Here is a 16,569-nt window from a genome sequence, read left to right as displayed (position 1 = left end):
AAGTTTTTAATGTGTGACATTTGATGTATTTTTAATCCTTGTTGGAAGCCGCCCAGAGTGGCTGGGGAAACTCAGCCAGATGGGCGGGGTATAAATAATAAATTTATTATTATTATTATTATTATTATTATTAGGCAGAGAACTTTTGGAGGCTGGGAAAGGAGAAGACAGAAAGATAGGATAGACTTCTACCCTGCCACCAAACTACAGAAATGCAGAACAGATTGCTTTGCAGTTATCCCTTCTTGTTACTGGAGAACCTCTTGCAACTATTTCAGCGGTTGAGAACTTATGCAGTCCATGGGCTTCGTTCTACTCAGAGCAGCCTTCCAGGGGTCATATGTCAACGGTCCAGAATACTGCAGTCAGCAGCAGTGTCCAGGCGAAAATTGGGGAAATGTCTGGGAAAATCCAGCCGTATGGCTACCCATGTCAGCAGTGCCGTTTTTGCAGTTTTTAAATAAAAATAGCTCAAAAATTTGGTGGGAGGGTTTTTTTTTGCAATTTTGCCCAAAAAGCTCAACAACTTTGGGCAAAACTAAAAAAAGAGAGAGGAAGCTCTCCACATTTTCACTGTTTGAAATATGGCAACCCTAGTGGTGGACAGGGCCAGAAGAAAAAAAAACCTAGGTGGAGTAGCAGGTGTGGGCACGGCCAAATACACAAACACATTCCTATCCTGGCTAGCAAGAGACATTATCACAGCTCAAGGACATATTCCAAATAGGCAAAAACACTCAAGGAGATTGTGGGTCGAGGCCCTCTGTCCTGAGAGCCAGACAGAGCAGCCCAGAGGACCACATTTGACCTGCAGGCTTGAGGTTTCCCCATCCTTGCCCTGGTTTGATAAATTGATGGATTTCTAAATGTTATCATTGCACAATTTCCACATGGATTCTCCAGCTGCAAGGCAAACCAAAGCGACAGCTCTTACCGGTTCAATTATGGCTGGCTCCCCTTTCTGTCCCTTTTCACCTCGTGGCCCACCAATCTGCAGCAGACACAGGAAACAAAAGCAAGAACTCACTGAACAATGAGCATTGCTCCACTTCATTGGCTACATTCATTGCCACCAAATCGATTGCCACCAAGCAGAGTGTTGCAGAAGCAGAACATCTCATCTGTCCAATGAGACTCTGACATCTACATATTTTTTTAAAACAGATCCTTTTAGGAAAAACAACTCAGAAAGAAAATATTTTATCTACCTATCTCAGTTTTTAACAGCTTACTAGGCCACCATAATACGAAGCGAGGAAAGTGTTTTGCTCCAGACACTAGCCCAGTCAATTGTAAATAAGCAATCCAGGCTCCTGGAAGAACCCACCTGGAAGAATCCACCTGCCTCTTAGTCCCACTGCAATCCCACTGTCTCCCCAGGGGGCACAACTGCTCATCTTCGGAACCACTGCACTAATCTAAGCCACTGGCTTCACTTCCACACAGCATGGACTGTGAAGTCCAGTCTCCTCGTTTCTCAAGGAACCAAGTCTTCCCTTACCCCTTCATAAATCGTGTCCTGGTTAGCAGGCATGCCGGGTCCAATGTCCGGAGAATCTGTCCGGTCATAGTTGCCGTAATAGTACCCATCTTCATACTCTGTGAGGGTCTCCTCCGTGAAGTCCTTGTTGGGGTCTTCTCCTCCTTCACGCCCTTGTTCTGCATCCTAAGTGGAAGAGAACAGAAAACAGGAGGCACTAAGACCTTTTCCTCCAAGCCAGAGGGATTTCCAGATTTCCTACCATCAGTGGACCATTCCAATATAAGCTTCTGCATACCAAAGCTGTTGCTGGTTGCAGAGGATTCTAGAACATAAGTTTGGGGGGTAGCACATTTTAGCTGTGATTCCTGTAATTCAGGGAATTGGGCTAGATGGCCTTTACGTTCCCTTCCAACTCTACAATTCTATGATTCATTAATTTCCCAAAATTCATAACAACCTTACAACAGTTTATGCAAAGAATAGAATAATGACTATTTAAAACTTTCGAAAAAATAATTAAAGTCAATGGTAAGCTAAAGGCTATATTAAAACACCTGTCAACATTTCACATGTCTGAAAAGGTTTGCCCAAACAAAAATATTTTTAGCAGGTGCCAAAAAGAGTACAGCAAAGACACCTGCCTGATGTCAAGGGAAGATAGCTCCAAAGTATAGGTGCTGCCACACTAAATTATGGATTTATTGTAGATTAGGCCTTACTGCTGTCCCACATGAACAGAAACCCAACTGAATACTCTCGTTGTAAAATCTGAAAAGCAGGAACTCATCACGAGGACATGCCACCCCACTCAAGCAGCATAGCTACATCTCCAAGGTTTGAAAATGCAGGCAGCTGTGTTGATCCAGGTATGCATAATGTTCCCCTGCAAAAGAGCAGCGGTCCTTAGCATAATCACCAATTTATTAGGATTTGTTAGAGACTTGCAGCAGTCACAGGAGGTGACAGCAGTAGCCGGATCCTGCGAGGCCTTTTGGCGGTGACAGGAAATGGCAGCAATAGCAGTGGTAGCCTGCAAGGCCTCGTGGAAACACAAGCAATGGGGTTTGCGAGGCCTCACCATGGTGGCAATAAGTGGCGGCGGTCAGCAAGTCCTACTGGTGGTAGTGGGGTGACAGAAGTTGCGGCAACCTCCCTCAGCCATCAACTTTCTAAAATGCAACTTAAAGACAACTTCAGAACCCATGAGGCAGTTCAAGAATGTGGGCTGTAGCCAATGTTAGTCCTACACAGAGTAGACTCATCTGAAACTGACTGGCCTCAACAACTACAAGCCATGATGGCTATGCTCTGCCTCCATGGTAATGCTTCTGAGCACCAGTTGCTGGAAACCACAAAAGAGGGTGCTGATCTTGTGTTCAGGCCCTGCTTGTGTGTTTCCCATTGAGGCATCTGGCTGGCAACTGTGAGAACAGGATGCTGGACTAGATGGGCGACTGGCCTGATCCAGCAGGTTCTCCTTATGTCCTTATGACAAATTCAGGCCTGTTAATTCTAGTGGGTTTACTCTGGGTAGAACTTGATTGGGTTAACAACCCAAAATGCCTGGGCTACAGACCGAGACAGAACACGGATCACAGTTTTGAGGCCACAAAGAATTACATTGGTTCCGTTGAGGGTGATCACTGTGCTGGTGGGAACCTCCACCTCGACGCCACCCTCTGGGAGCTTATCAAGGTCATCATAGCTGATATCTTCATCAGGGAGTGGAGTGTAATATTCATCAGTTATGGTTCCATAATTATATTCATCCACCAGTGGGTCCTCTACCCTTTCTTTCACCGTGGTCTCCTCTTGAGTTCTCTCTACAATGGGTGGGGATGCTGTAGATGGAGGGGCAAGTTCCTGTTTCCACAAAAAGAAGAGGCCACAGTTACCTGATATTTGAGGATACCCTTTCTTAGGATGCACACAAGCTAGGAGACACATGCCCTTCTACACTGTTAGCACCGCAGCATGTCAGAAGAATCAAACTGGCTGATACATGTGCCCCCTAATTAATTAAACAGATATTTAAAATATGAAAAGGAATAGTTTACTGATTTCTGGTCAACCAAGCCTAAACCGTACCACACACTCATCATATTAATAGAGAAACCACAAAGCAAAAAAATAAGCATCAAAGTAAGTACATTGTCATAAAAGACTCGTTCACAAAACTTCCCCCACAAATTCAGAACAACGAATCCATTTTAATCAGTGTGATCTTCAGGTGCAATCAATGGCTCTCACTTCTCTGAATCCTGTTTAACAAATGTGACGGTTCTATATGACTAGTTGAGAAAGATGCCTGCTATTTTCTCTTTCTCATCTACACTCATCTTGTAAATATATTCCTATATAAATAAACCCTTTGAACTCCAGAAACTATAAATGATTATTCCAATCTAATTCACCCAAGCTTCAAGCTCTCCTAACACAGGGTATATATACTCTGTTAAGAATTGTACCATGCTCTCCTCTTTAAAGCAGATGGCCGTGAAATATTTATATATGCCGTTCTGAGTCCTATAATGCCCCCATCACCTGCAGAGCATTTAACCTATATTCTGTCAAAAGCCATCTCAGCCTGTGTAAACGAACAAGGGGCAAATCAGGGGGTACCGTTCCAGGAATAATACTAAAACCTTTGCACATTGGATTGGGTTGGCACCCCATCCAGTTCTGTATATCAATATCACATAATAACCATCTGGGAACATCTGCCTGAGCCCAGGCATGACCTTCTGCAGTGCCCTGTTACCTGATCTCAGAGGGGCACTGCTACTTACAGGACACCCCACTTTATAAATCCTAAAGTGGGGTATCCTGTTAGGCTAGGATATTTCAGCCCCTACACCATTGGCTTAGTGCTGCAACATGTCAAAAGGGTAAAAATAGATGACATCTGTGTCCCTTATGAATTAAATTGTTATTTCAAAGAGTATCTTAATACAAGGGCTTACGGAAGCCACTCTGGGAGAACCAATAGCATCTCTACACCCTACGCCACAGGGAAAGCTTCAAACATGGCCTATGTTTCTATGCCATGTGTGCAGCATCTGAAAATAGGGGGAGGGGGCTGGATTGGAACCAGTTCACCAATCCAGCTGTGGCCCCCTGTTCCATACCTCAATGGTTTCAGCCGTTTCCCGTGCCACTTCTTCAGTATCTGTAGTTGGGGTCGTAGGTGGTACCACTTTGCCTGTGTCATCTGTGTCCTCATAGTAGGGATATTCGTAGTAGTAAGTTTCTCCTTCCACTTCGAGGTTCCCATCTCCATCTGGGTACTGCAAGGCAGAAAGCACAGCAGCTAGAACATGGGGAGGCTGTGAGGCATTGTCACCACCATCCACAGTTTCACTGAGTCAGGATCAGAAGAGGCAAAAGGAGGAAGCTCTTCGCACAGCACAGAGTTAAGTTATGGGATTTGTTACCCACAAGCTATAGTGATGGCCACCAACCTGGATGGCTTTAAAATGATGTATTAGACGAACATCTGGAGAGGAAAAGGCTATCAACAGCTACTAACCACAGTGGCCAAGTTCAGATACAAGTCAGATACAACATGCCTTTAATTACCAGTTCCTGGGAATCACAAGTTGGGGGGAGGGCGCTCTATTGGGTTCAGGTCCTGCCTGTGGGCTTCCTATTTGGGGCATTTGGTTGGCCACTGTGAGAACAGGATGGTGGACTTTAATGGGACTGATCTAGAAAGGCTCTTCTAACCTAAATATCTGCAAATGAAATAGAGATGGCTGAAGCGGAGCCTTGTTTGGGAGTGGATGTGTTAGTCAACGGAATTTTGTGTGAGTGTAGACTCCATGGAACAGTCAGCTCATCGCAGTTAAAAGCCAAGGCTCCTGCCCATTAATGCTTTTTCCATTTTTTATTTTCTTTTGCTATAGCTTAGGCTGCATACCCACCAGACATTTAAAGCTCATCCCACATAATAGTAGTAGTAGTAATAGCTGTAGTTTAAGGGACGTGGGTGGTGCTGTGGTCTGAACCACTGAGCCTAGGGCTTGCCAAACAGAATGTTGGCAGTTCGAATCCCCACAACGGGGTGAGCTCCTGTTGCTCGGTCCCTGCTCCTGCCAACCTAGCAGTTCGACAGCACGTCAAAGTGCAAGTAGATAAATAGGTACTGCTCCGGCGGGAAGGTGTGCTGCTCTGGTTCACCAGAAGCGGCTTAGCAGCTGGCCACATGACCCGGAAGCTGTACGCCGGTTCCCTTGGGCAGTAAAGCGAAATGAACACCACAACCCCAGAGTCATCCACAACTGGACCTAATGGTCAGGGTCCCTTTACCTAAGGGTGCTGGGGACTGTAGCTTTGCAAGGGTGAACTACCATTCCTAGGATTCTTTGCAGGAAGGACAAAAAAAATTCCTTCCAGTAGCACCTTAAAGACCAACTAAGTTAGAACTAACTTAGTTGGTCTTTAAGATGCTACTGGAAGGAATTTTTTTTTGTTTTGACTATGGCAGACCAACACGGCTACCTATCTGTTGCAGGAAGGAATATGCTTTGAATGCATGGTGTATATGCTTACACAAAGTCTGTTACACTTGCTTGTACACACAGCCCGTGTTAAAAAAAAGACACTTAGAATTTTCGTAGGTATTTAAAGCAAAAAAAATCAAGGTGGTATTCACCTAAGTTTTACTCTGAGTAGACCCATTAAAATTAATTTCAATTAATTTCAATGGGTCTACCCTGAGTCGAATGGTATCTAAAGCAGACTGGAGTGGGTTTATGAATAAACCGATGTGAAACTGAAGCAGAGGCAGATCCCTCCCTCCCCATAGAAAAGTGGTGTGTTGTTTTTTGGGGAAGGGGTGGTTTCGGCTCATCACTCCACTTCCATGAAGGGATCGCACTGGGGTTGCCTTGCCATCCCTTGCTCTGGATTGCATGGGGAGCAATGGATCTTCTGTCTCCCTGCTGAGCCAGCAGGCTGCCTCCAGATTTTGCACCGACATTGTGACAGTCGTTCATCTCTTTCCACTTACGTATTCATCAGGGTTTGGGTCCTGGGACTGCGGCGCATCTGGGACAGCTGTGTCACAATCCGGGCTGTAATGCTCACAATAGTCGTAGGCTGCTCGGTGGTCTGCTACAACGAAGAGCTGCTGGATGTCACCCTGGGAGGAGAGAGACAGAAAAGATGCAGATGACACAAAAGCATGGGACACCACACTGTGGCAAGGCGGACACCCACCATCTATAATGAGTTAAAGAAAATGTTTAAGATCCCATTCACTAAAAGACCTGAGGCATTTTTATTAGGAATCATGACATCAGAGATCCAGAATAAAATTAGACCATTATTCATGTATTCAACAACTGCAGCAAGGATTCTAATAGCAAGAAATTGGAAAAATGATACCATCCCTTCAAAGATTGAATGGCAAGCCAAATTAATAGAGTATTTACAGCTAGCAAGGAGAACTGGGACAGTGAGAGGAAACCCAACACAAGATGTTACGTAATAAGGAATGGATTAAGGAACATCTCAAAGGGTACTGTGATAATAAATGTTTCCTGGCAGATATCGAATGAGTCTTGTGATATAAGGAAGTGTTTTAAAAAGTTTAAACTAAGATATAGAAAAATATTAATAAGAAACTGTGTAAAAAAATTTGAATGCAAAATAGTACAATGGGTTTAGTTCTTTTTTCTTATAGAAAAGTTCTTTTTTCTTATAGAATGTTTGTACTGTATGTTTGTTTTGTGTGTACTTTAAGATATCTTCTTGTTTAATAAAGTTTATTAAGAGAGAGAGAGAGAAGATGGACACCATCCCCATCACCTGGGCTGAGGGCAGGGAACTGTTTTTTATTGTCAAGGGCTGCATACCCTTTTTTTTTTTAATTACAGTGGTATCTCAGATTAAGAACTTAATTCGTTCTGGAGGTCCATTCTTAACCTGAAACTGTTCTTAACCTGAGGTACCACTTTAGCTAATGGGACCTCCCGCTGCCGCCGCTGCACAATTTCTGTTCTCATCCTGAAGCAAAGTTCTTAACCCCGAGATAATATTTCTGGTTTAGTGGAGTCTGTAATCTAAAGCGTCTGTAACCTGAAGCGTCTGTAACCTGAGGTACCACTGTATATACCTACTGTATGGAAGTTGACAACTGGACAATGAAAATACGTGCCCCAACTATGGCCAAAAGACTGCCATTGATGAACTGGAATAATAACGTTATGGTCCCCTTTAATCGATAGACTGAAGACATGACATGAATGGATTGCTTAAAGATACAGACTCTGTTTGGATAAATATATTGGCATTTGCAATGACTATTGTAGGTTATCAACAATCATATACGTATTAGGACAATAATTGTACTTATATACCTATATAATATGCATGAAAGTGTAACTGGTTACATTTATTCTGCTATACTATGTATTTTTATTGCACTTTTTCTTCTTTTTCTTTGTACTTTCCTTCTTCTTTTTCTCTTTTTTTCACTTTATCTTGTACAACTGAAATATTCTCTCTCTCTCTCTCTCTCTCTCTCTCTCTGTGTGTGTGTGGCTGCATACCCTCAGAGGTAATCTGTCAAGGGACAGAGCAAGGAGTACGTGCAGCGACCTCTTCTTTTTTCCCTTTTCTCTTTTTTCACCCCACCTTTCCTCTCCCTTAACCCACAGGGAACAAACAGCAGTGTCTCATCCATAATAGGCCTGACCACCAGGCCTTACCGTTTCCTAGGCAAACCAGCACTTAGAAGAGTTTAATAATAATAATAATAATAATAATAATAATAATGTGCAAAAATGTGCATCCTTAGGAGGATATTTTGTGGCTTCTCTTCCCTTTCTCGTTTTTTCAATTTGGCTCCAACACCAAGCCTCAGCAAACCCATTTTGCTGTTGTTTGGCTGGTGGTCAAAAATTCACTTTAGCCCTGGCTGGTCGCGAAGGTGTGTAAACAGACCACTCTTGCTCGCTTTCCCATGCCAATGACCAAATTTATCCAGACAGCGAGAACATCTGGAGGGAGGTGGACGGCATCACAGCCACAATCTGGCCCTGCCAACAGGAGGGCATCAGAGCAGTCGCTCAAGATCAGGGCAAAGTAAGAGGCCCTCAAAAGACCAAGGGGCTTCATGGTCCAGGACAGGTGCCAGTTGGTGAATGCCAATCTGAGCTTTTCCTATGGTTTATTACTGCTGGCATAAACTTGATATAAAATATACCTCTCAGTGAAATTTCTTGCGTTCTGGAAGGCTTCCTGATCTCCTGTGATTTTATGTAAAGATCAGGACAGCAATCTGGTGTCACGAGCAAAATTAAATTTGCATCTCCTGTAAAATGAATGAGTTCCACATAGGCAGTAGTAAGGTAAATTCAGAACTCAGGGAATAAAGATATCCAGTTTAGGAATTTCTCACTGGGATTGTATTCTTTCAGTTACCAACTAAGGAAAAACCGAATAACCAGCAGACAGGAACTTAACAGAAAAGAAACAACAGAACAAAGGAATATAGGTGTTAATGCAAATCACTCATCCCTTGTCCATAACCTAACATGGGCTCAGAATAGTATTTAAGCCCCAGATTGTCCATGGTTGGTTAGCTCTCACAGCTTCAACATGTGCCGCCTTTTCAATCTGCATTCTCAAGGACAAGCTTGACACTCTCCTTCATTTCCGGACAGGTTTACCCTTTTCCCTCCCTTTTCTACTTCACATACGAGTCTCTGAAAAATGTCAGAGTTACTCTCTCTTTAGGCTTTTAATAGATCTCCTTCTTTTACTCTTTAGCTCAATGTGTGCTTTACAGTGGTACCTCGGGTTACAGACGCTTCAGGTTACAAGACGCTTCAGGTTACAGACTCCGCTAACCCAGAAATAGTACCTCAGGTTAAGAACTTTACCTCAGGATGAGAACAGAAATCGTGCTCCGGCGGCGTGGTGGCAGCAGGAGGCCCCATTAGCTAAAGTAGTACCCAGGGGCGCCGACTTATAAAAAATATTGGGGGGGCGGGGGCCCATACCGACTTATAAAAAATATTGGGGGGCCCCAAGACCTCCAAACCGCTGCTGCTGGGGGAACGAAAGGGGCGAGCCCCAGGCTGCCCCGACCTTAAGTGAACCTGTGAGGGCCCGCCCTTTGCGGCAGCCGATTGGCTGCCGCCGTGGGCGGTGAATATTAATGAGCTAGGGGGAATCCCCGCTTCTCGAGGGGCTGACGCAAGCCCCGCGAGATTGTTGATGGGTCGAGAGCCGGCAACCCCACCCCCTCTCTAGATCGGGAGTGGCTTTGTTTTAACTCATTACTGAATGTATTTTAAAAGGTAACTATCGTCAAACAAGGAAAATAAAAAATACCAACATAATTTTGTGATTTTACAAAGCATAATATAACTAATAATTTTCTTAAATTATTGGGGGGCGGACCCCCCCCAAACGAATTTTTGAGGGGGCTCGGGCCCCCTCAGGCCCCATGGAGTCGGCGCCTATGGTAGTACCTCAGGTTAAGAACAGTTTCAGGTTAACAACAGACCTCTAGACGAATTAAGTTCTTATCCCGAGGTACCACTGTATTTGTTTGCTTGTTTATTATTTTATAAAATGTATATGCTGCCTAATTGTGGAAATAAAAAAAAACCTCAAAGCAGTTTACACAAAAATAAAAAATAAAATTATCACCAGAAAAGTTTACAACCATACAGTAAAACATACAAGAAGTTAAAGCAACAGTGGATGGAAACAAATCAAAATTCATCACATCAACCTTTGAAACATCCAGGGAGGCTTGACTAAACAGAATGTTTTAGCAGGTGCCAAAACGAGTGCAATGAAGGCACCTGCCTGATGTCAATAGGCAGGGAGTTCCAGGGTATAAGTCCTGCCACACTAAAATATTTTCCCCCATAAATGTGCAACAGGTACTATGTGGAAACTGTAGTAGTGCCACTTCTGCTGATCAAATCGGTCAAGTAGGCACCTATGCAGTAAGGTGATGTTGGGGTCAGGTTTTATATACTAATAGCAACACCTTGAACTTGACCCAGAAGCAAATTGGCAACTGGTGCAGATACATGGACAAGGCCTCACTCCTGTCAGCAATCACGCTGCAGCATTCTGCAGTAACTGCAACTTCTTGATCAGTATGTACTGTACTGTACTGTACTGCTTATACTGTAACTCTGATGTCTGAAGCAGCATCCAGATACTCTGCCACTGTCATTTCATGTGATAAATCAACCTTTTAAAAATTCGTTTACGTGTGAAACTTTTGGGCTGTAAGGTTAAGGTGAAGCACATACAGGCAACTCCCCACTTGCATGTGATATACTTGCACGTAACCGCATACATGTGCAGCACTGGGAACCCAGAAGTAGCAGGCAACTCACGAGGAGACCCTCCCTCTCCTCGCAAGCCAGAGGTGCAGCAGGGCTTTGTTGAGGCTGCTCAGCTGAGCATAGGAAAGTGTAAACGTTTAAACTGAACCTTATGCCCCCCCAAATGAATTTAAAAAGGTTTATTTATTATACAAAATGAGAGTGACAGGGAAGGGTCTCCTCATGAGCAACGAGGACTCTCCAGGGTGCTTCCCACTTAACGCCACTTCCAGACCCTATTTTCCAGGGACGTCCCAGATTTAGAGAAGCCGTACTGGTTTCTGATTTGATCTCAAAATGTCCCGCTTTGAATTAGGATGTCCCTATTTTCATTGAAGAAATGTTGGAGAGTATGGAGCTATCCAATCCGCCGCCCCGCCCCCCAGCCATCTGAAGGCAATCCTATATAGGGAAGTTTAATAGTAATAATAATAATGATGATGATGATGATGATGCTTTATGTTTTTATATATGTTAGAAGCTGCCCAGGGTGGCTGGGGCAACCCAGTAAGATGTGTGGGGTATAAATAGTAAAATTATCATTATGCAATGGGACGTCTCTGTTTCCATTGGAGAAATGTTGGAGGGTATGCATTTCACTTAAGAGCTTGGAGAGCCCAGAGTATAACCCCCACGTAAATGGGGAGTTGCCAGTATTTAAAAACAAACACAGGTTATGTTTCTAGCAAAAAGATCCCTGAAATCCTCTGAGCTCAATATTTAGAAGGCGTGTGGGTGGTGGACACAAATGTAGGTTCCAAATGCTGCCAGCTAGCTGATCAGCAGAGGGGGCCCTTTTAGCTGTTCCTCTGCCCTCAGAAGTTCAGAAGGTGGCAGCCCAGGGGAGGAGGCCCTTAAGCTGTGGAACAATCTCCCCACACAGATGCATCTGACACCTTCATTTCACAGCTTCCAGATGATACTGAAGATGCACCTCCTTACCCTGCCTTCTGACACCTGAGGGGGCGTATGTAGAGCCTTGAGTGCCATCACTGTGGAACTCTCTGCTGCTAGAGATTCAGCAGGCACCTTCTGTGCCAACTTTTAAATGCCTGCTGAAAACTTTTCAATTCTGCCAGGCCTATGTAGGCAAGTAAGAATGCATTCCCCTCACAATGGTTAACTGATGTCTGTCCAAATAAAAACAAAAACAATAACAATAATGGCTTTGTTGTATAGTTTTTGTTTTTTGTTTTTGCTTTTATTGCTGTATAACCTTATTTCTCTGATTGTAAATTGTTTTAAACTGTTTTTAATTGTTGTAACTCATCTCGGAACCTTAGGGTGGGTGGTGGGTAATATATTCTGTTATTTATTTTTTCTGTAAGTTGTTTTTAACTGTTTTTAATATTGTGTTGTAATGCTGTAACCCATGTTGGACCTTAAGGTGAAGGGTGAATAATAACAATAACAATAGTAGTAGTAGTAGTAGTAGTAGTAGTAGTAATATGATTATGATGATTAGGGCTTCCCCTGCAAATTTCCAGCTTGTACCCAGTCATGGTTTATCAAAATCTCTAGGTATAGGGGGAGCAGAGAGTGGGGTGATTAAAGGATGCACGCAGGGACACTGTTTGGTTAGGAGAACCAGGGTGGCATTGTGATTAGAGTGCTGGACTAGGACCTGGGAGACCAGGGTTCAAATCCCCTCTTTGACATGATGCTCACTGAGTGTGACCTCGGGGGCCAGTCACTGCCTCTCAGCCTAACCCACCTTGTAGGGTGTTGTAGGGTTTAAAAGGGGTGGGGGAGAACCTTGGATTCCACCTTGACTCCTTGGAGAAAAGGTGGGACATAAATGCAATAAATAAAATAATGCCTATCCCCGTTCCCATTGCATCTGCCATGCCCTCAGCTGAGATGCTGTATGTGCCTCAATGACAGAAAAAGGTATGTGAGGAAATTACTCTCTCTCTGTGTGTATGTGTTGAAATAAATATTTTTTTAAAAAAATTATCCAGTAGCACCTTAGAGACCAACTACGTTTGTTCTGGGTAGGCAGGGGTAGGCAACCTAAGGCCCATGAGCCAAAAGCGGCCCACAGGGGTTGTTTAACTGACCCATGAGCCACCCCCAAACCAAGCCGCCCACTCAGTGAGTCCCCATGCGCTGCGCTAAACCAACGCAGTGCGGCATAGGGACTCGCTTCCGCGGCACCAGAAATCGCATCTGCGCAGATGCAGGTGTCGGAAATCATGTCTGCACAGACACCGGAAATTGCGGGTGTGGGCACTCATGCGCAATCCAGTCCACAGAGGGATCTTCGCTGGAGTGAACTGGCCCAGGTGAGGTAAACCTTGCCAACCCCTGCATAAGCTTTCATGTCCATGCACACTTTTTCAGTTACACTGAAGCAGAAGTCACCAGACCCTTATATATAGTGGGAGGGTGGGGTGGGGTTTTTCTCAGAAGGATAGTAGGCAATGGGTAATTGACTCAATGGGTATGGTAAACCTGTTGATGACTGTTAACGACTGCAATTAGTCCTACAGGAAAAAGCAAGGGATAGTATGCAGATGACAAAAAATAGCTTTAGCCTGTGTAATGAGCCAAGAATCCAATACAGTCATACCTTGGGTTACAGGCGCTTCAGGTTGTGCGTTTTCGGGTTACGCACCGCGCTGAACCCAGAAGTACCGGAATGTGTTACTTCCAGGTTTCAGCAATTGTGCTTGCACATGCGCAGAAGTGCCGAATTGCGACCCACGCGTGCGTAGCTGTAGGACTAATTGCAGTCATTAACAGTACCACAACCCCAGAATCGTTCGCGACTGGACTTATCGGTCTGGGGTCCCTTTACCTTTGCGATGGGGAGGGAGTGGCACTGTGGTCTAAAGCACAGAGCCTAGGGCTTGCCGATCAGAAGGTCAATGGTTCAAATCCCCACGATAGGGTGAGCTCCCGTTGCTCGGTCCCTGCTCCTGCCAAACTAGCAGTTTGAAAGCACATCAAAATGCAAGTAGATAAATAGGTACCGCTCCGGTGGGAAGGTAAACGGCGTTTCCGTGTGCTGCTCTGTTTCGCCAGAAGGGGCTTAGTCATGCTGGCCACATGACCCGGAAGCTGGCTGCGGACAATCGCCGGCTTCCTCGGTCAGTAAAGCGAGATGAGCGCTGCAACCCCAGAGTCGTTCGCGACTGGACTTAACAGTCAGGGGTCCCTTTACCTTTACCTTTAAGGTGCTACTGGACAAATTTTTAATTTATTTTGACTGCATCAGATCAACACAGCTACCTACCTGTGTGTCTGTGTGTAAGACACACACACACACACACACACACACGATCTGCAAAGCTTGTTGTGCAGGCTTACTTTCTAAACACGGCTCTTCCCAAATCTTCACCCAACCAGACAACTCTGAGAATAACCTATTGCTCTGTATTTAGCAGCTGAGATTTGCAGAGGTCATAAGGTTAATTTGTGTTACTTCCTGGCTGATGGCTACCAGACCCCCTCAAAGTCTTAATCCAAACATATCAGGAGGAAACCTATCTTCTCCCACTCACTATCATCCCTGGCAGGGAGATGTCAAATATACAGTTAGAGATATGAGGCATTGGAGTCTATTAGTGGATAGTAGAAATTAATAAATGGTAGCATTTTGATTATTTGGAATATGAAAGGAAAATTCAAGCTGTAGAGGAATTCCTGGGCTAGTCTATGCAAAACAATCTGACCAATTAAGGACAATTAAGAAACAATACAGGCCCACTGAGGGCCACTGGCAATTCAAGAGAACAGTCTCCCCCCCACCTTGCCCTGAGGTGTGAACAGACATAGGGGATTTAGAAGGTTGGCAGAGTAACTGGGTGTGAGGTGACAGGAAGAGTTGGGGGCCTTTGCTATGAGGCTTGGAATAGCTGAGAAAGGGCAGAATGGTCTTGGCTGGCTGGCTGAAGGCAGGCTGGGAGGGATGCCTTGGACTCCAGTGCTGACTGTGGGGAGCAAGCTCTTCTTGAGATGTACTCCCTCTGTGTAGACTGAAGGTGTTGTTGTTGTTTAGTCATTTAGTCGTGTCCGACTCTTCGTGACCCCATGGACCAGAGCACGCCAGGAACTCCTGTCTTCCACTGCCTCCAGCAGTTTGCTCAAACTCATGTTGGTAGCTTTGAGAACACTATCCAACCATCTCGTTCTCTGTCGTCCCCTTCTCCTTGTGCTCTCCATCTTTCCCAACATCAGGGTCTTTTCCAGGGAGTCTTCTCTTCTCATGAGGTGGCCAAAATATTGGAGTCTCAGCTTCAGGATCTGTCCTTCCAGTGAGCACTCAGGGCTGATTTCCTTAAGAATGGATAGGTTTGATCTTCTTGCAGTCCATGGGACTCTCAAGAGTCTCCTCCAGCACCAAAAACATCAATTCTTTGGTGATCAGCCTTCTCTATGGTCCAGCTCTCACTTCCATACATCACTACTGGGAAAACCATAGCCTTAATTATACGAACCTTTGTTGGAAAGGTAATGTCTCTGCTTTTTAAGATGTTGTCTAGATTTGTGGTTGCTTTTCTCCCAAGAAGCAGGTGTCTTAATTTCGTGGCTGCTGTCACCATCTGCATTGATCATGGAGCCCAAGAAAGTAAAATCTCTCACTGCCTCCATTTCTTCCCCTTCTATTTGTCAGGAGGTGATGGGACCAGTGGCCATGATCTTCGTTTTTTTGATGTTGAGCTCCAAACCATATTTTGCGCTCTCCTCTTTCACCCTCATGTTTAACTAAACCATATTTCTAAAGGCACGGCAGTCACCATCGCAATATCAGTTCTCCAAAGGAGCACAGTTGGGGTCAAGACCCCTGGAATCCCATGCACAGCTCGGCATGGATTGGGGTGGCCTATAACAATATGCATCTTTCCATAGCTGTATATAATCCAGGTTGCTAAGTTTTGGACAATTTCAACAAAGATGCCAGAGACCTCTGATGGGAGTGAAATATTTCTGGCAAATGACAAAGTTCACCAGGTTTCTGATGAAAACAGAAGAGTCTTTCCTCCTGGACCAGCACCCTCTTTCCAGATAAAGCTGTCCAGATGCCCAACCCCATCAAGGACAGGATGGTTCAGGAAATGGCAGCCAAAATGGTCAAGGCAGATAGAGCAATTTCCCCATGAAGAAACTTTGCAGTTTCTGGGACTTTTCAGTTTAGAGAAATGGCAAGCAAGAGATGGCATGATAGAAGGTAATAAATTGATGCAGCGCATGGAGAAAGTGGATAAAGAAAGGTTTTTCTCTCCTCTGCTAGCATTGGGATTCATGGACACCCAGAAGTAACCTAGCAGCAGAAAGGAAAAGCCAAAGGAATGAAGCCTGGGCATGTCCCGCTGAGTTATCCCACCCTCTAAAAAAAGGGGGGGGCAGAAATACAAGCATTTGCCACCATACTGATCTACCTACCACTTAGAAGTGGCTTACGTTGCATTATATTAGGCTAGGAGACATGCATGAGATTCCCAGCTCCAGTCTATCACTGATGGCTCACCCAATGGAATAAGACACTACTGGCAAAAGCACATTGCTCAGCAGACAGCATCAGTACAGCAGGACCTCAACTCTTGACAAACTGAGACTGGCAAGGCTCTGGCGAATGAGGGGCGCTAACTGATCATTGCCAGCCAAGTCTTAAAATGCTGTGCTTAAAATGCCATGCCAATTTGCTCACAGTAAACTAGGCTATTTGCTTGCACTCATCACTGTGACAGTTTTAGTGACTCGAGGCTGACTCCAGAAATGGAT

The 16,569-nt window shown here is 44.6% G+C and overlaps 1 protein-coding gene across 3 annotated transcripts in view; it reads right to left on the bottom strand.

Moving 5' to 3' along the window:
• COL5A1 (collagen type V alpha 1 chain) overlaps positions 1–16,569 on the bottom strand; it is a 177,036-nt gene that overhangs the window by 96,586 nt on the left and 63,881 nt on the right. For all 3 annotated transcript variants that reach the window (XM_083722005.1, XM_083722007.1, XM_083722006.1), the window contains exons 5-9: positions 6,495–6,626; positions 4,612–4,770; positions 3,104–3,346; positions 1,502–1,666; positions 935–991 (exon numbers count right to left, since the gene is read on the bottom strand). In XM_083722005.1, coding sequence (XP_083578131.1) covers positions 935–991; positions 1,502–1,666; positions 3,104–3,346; positions 4,612–4,770; positions 6,495–6,626 — 756 coding nt within the window. The remainder of the gene's footprint in view (positions 1–934; positions 992–1,501; positions 1,667–3,103; positions 3,347–4,611; positions 4,771–6,494; positions 6,627–16,569) is intronic.

The sequence above is a fragment of the Podarcis gaigeae genome (genome assembly GCF_964106915.1).
Source record: "Podarcis gaigeae genome assembly, chromosome: Z".
NCBI classification, from domain to species: Eukaryota; Metazoa; Chordata; class Lepidosauria; order Squamata; family Lacertidae; genus Podarcis; species Podarcis gaigeae.
This window is presented reverse-complemented; position numbering and strand designations above follow the sequence as displayed.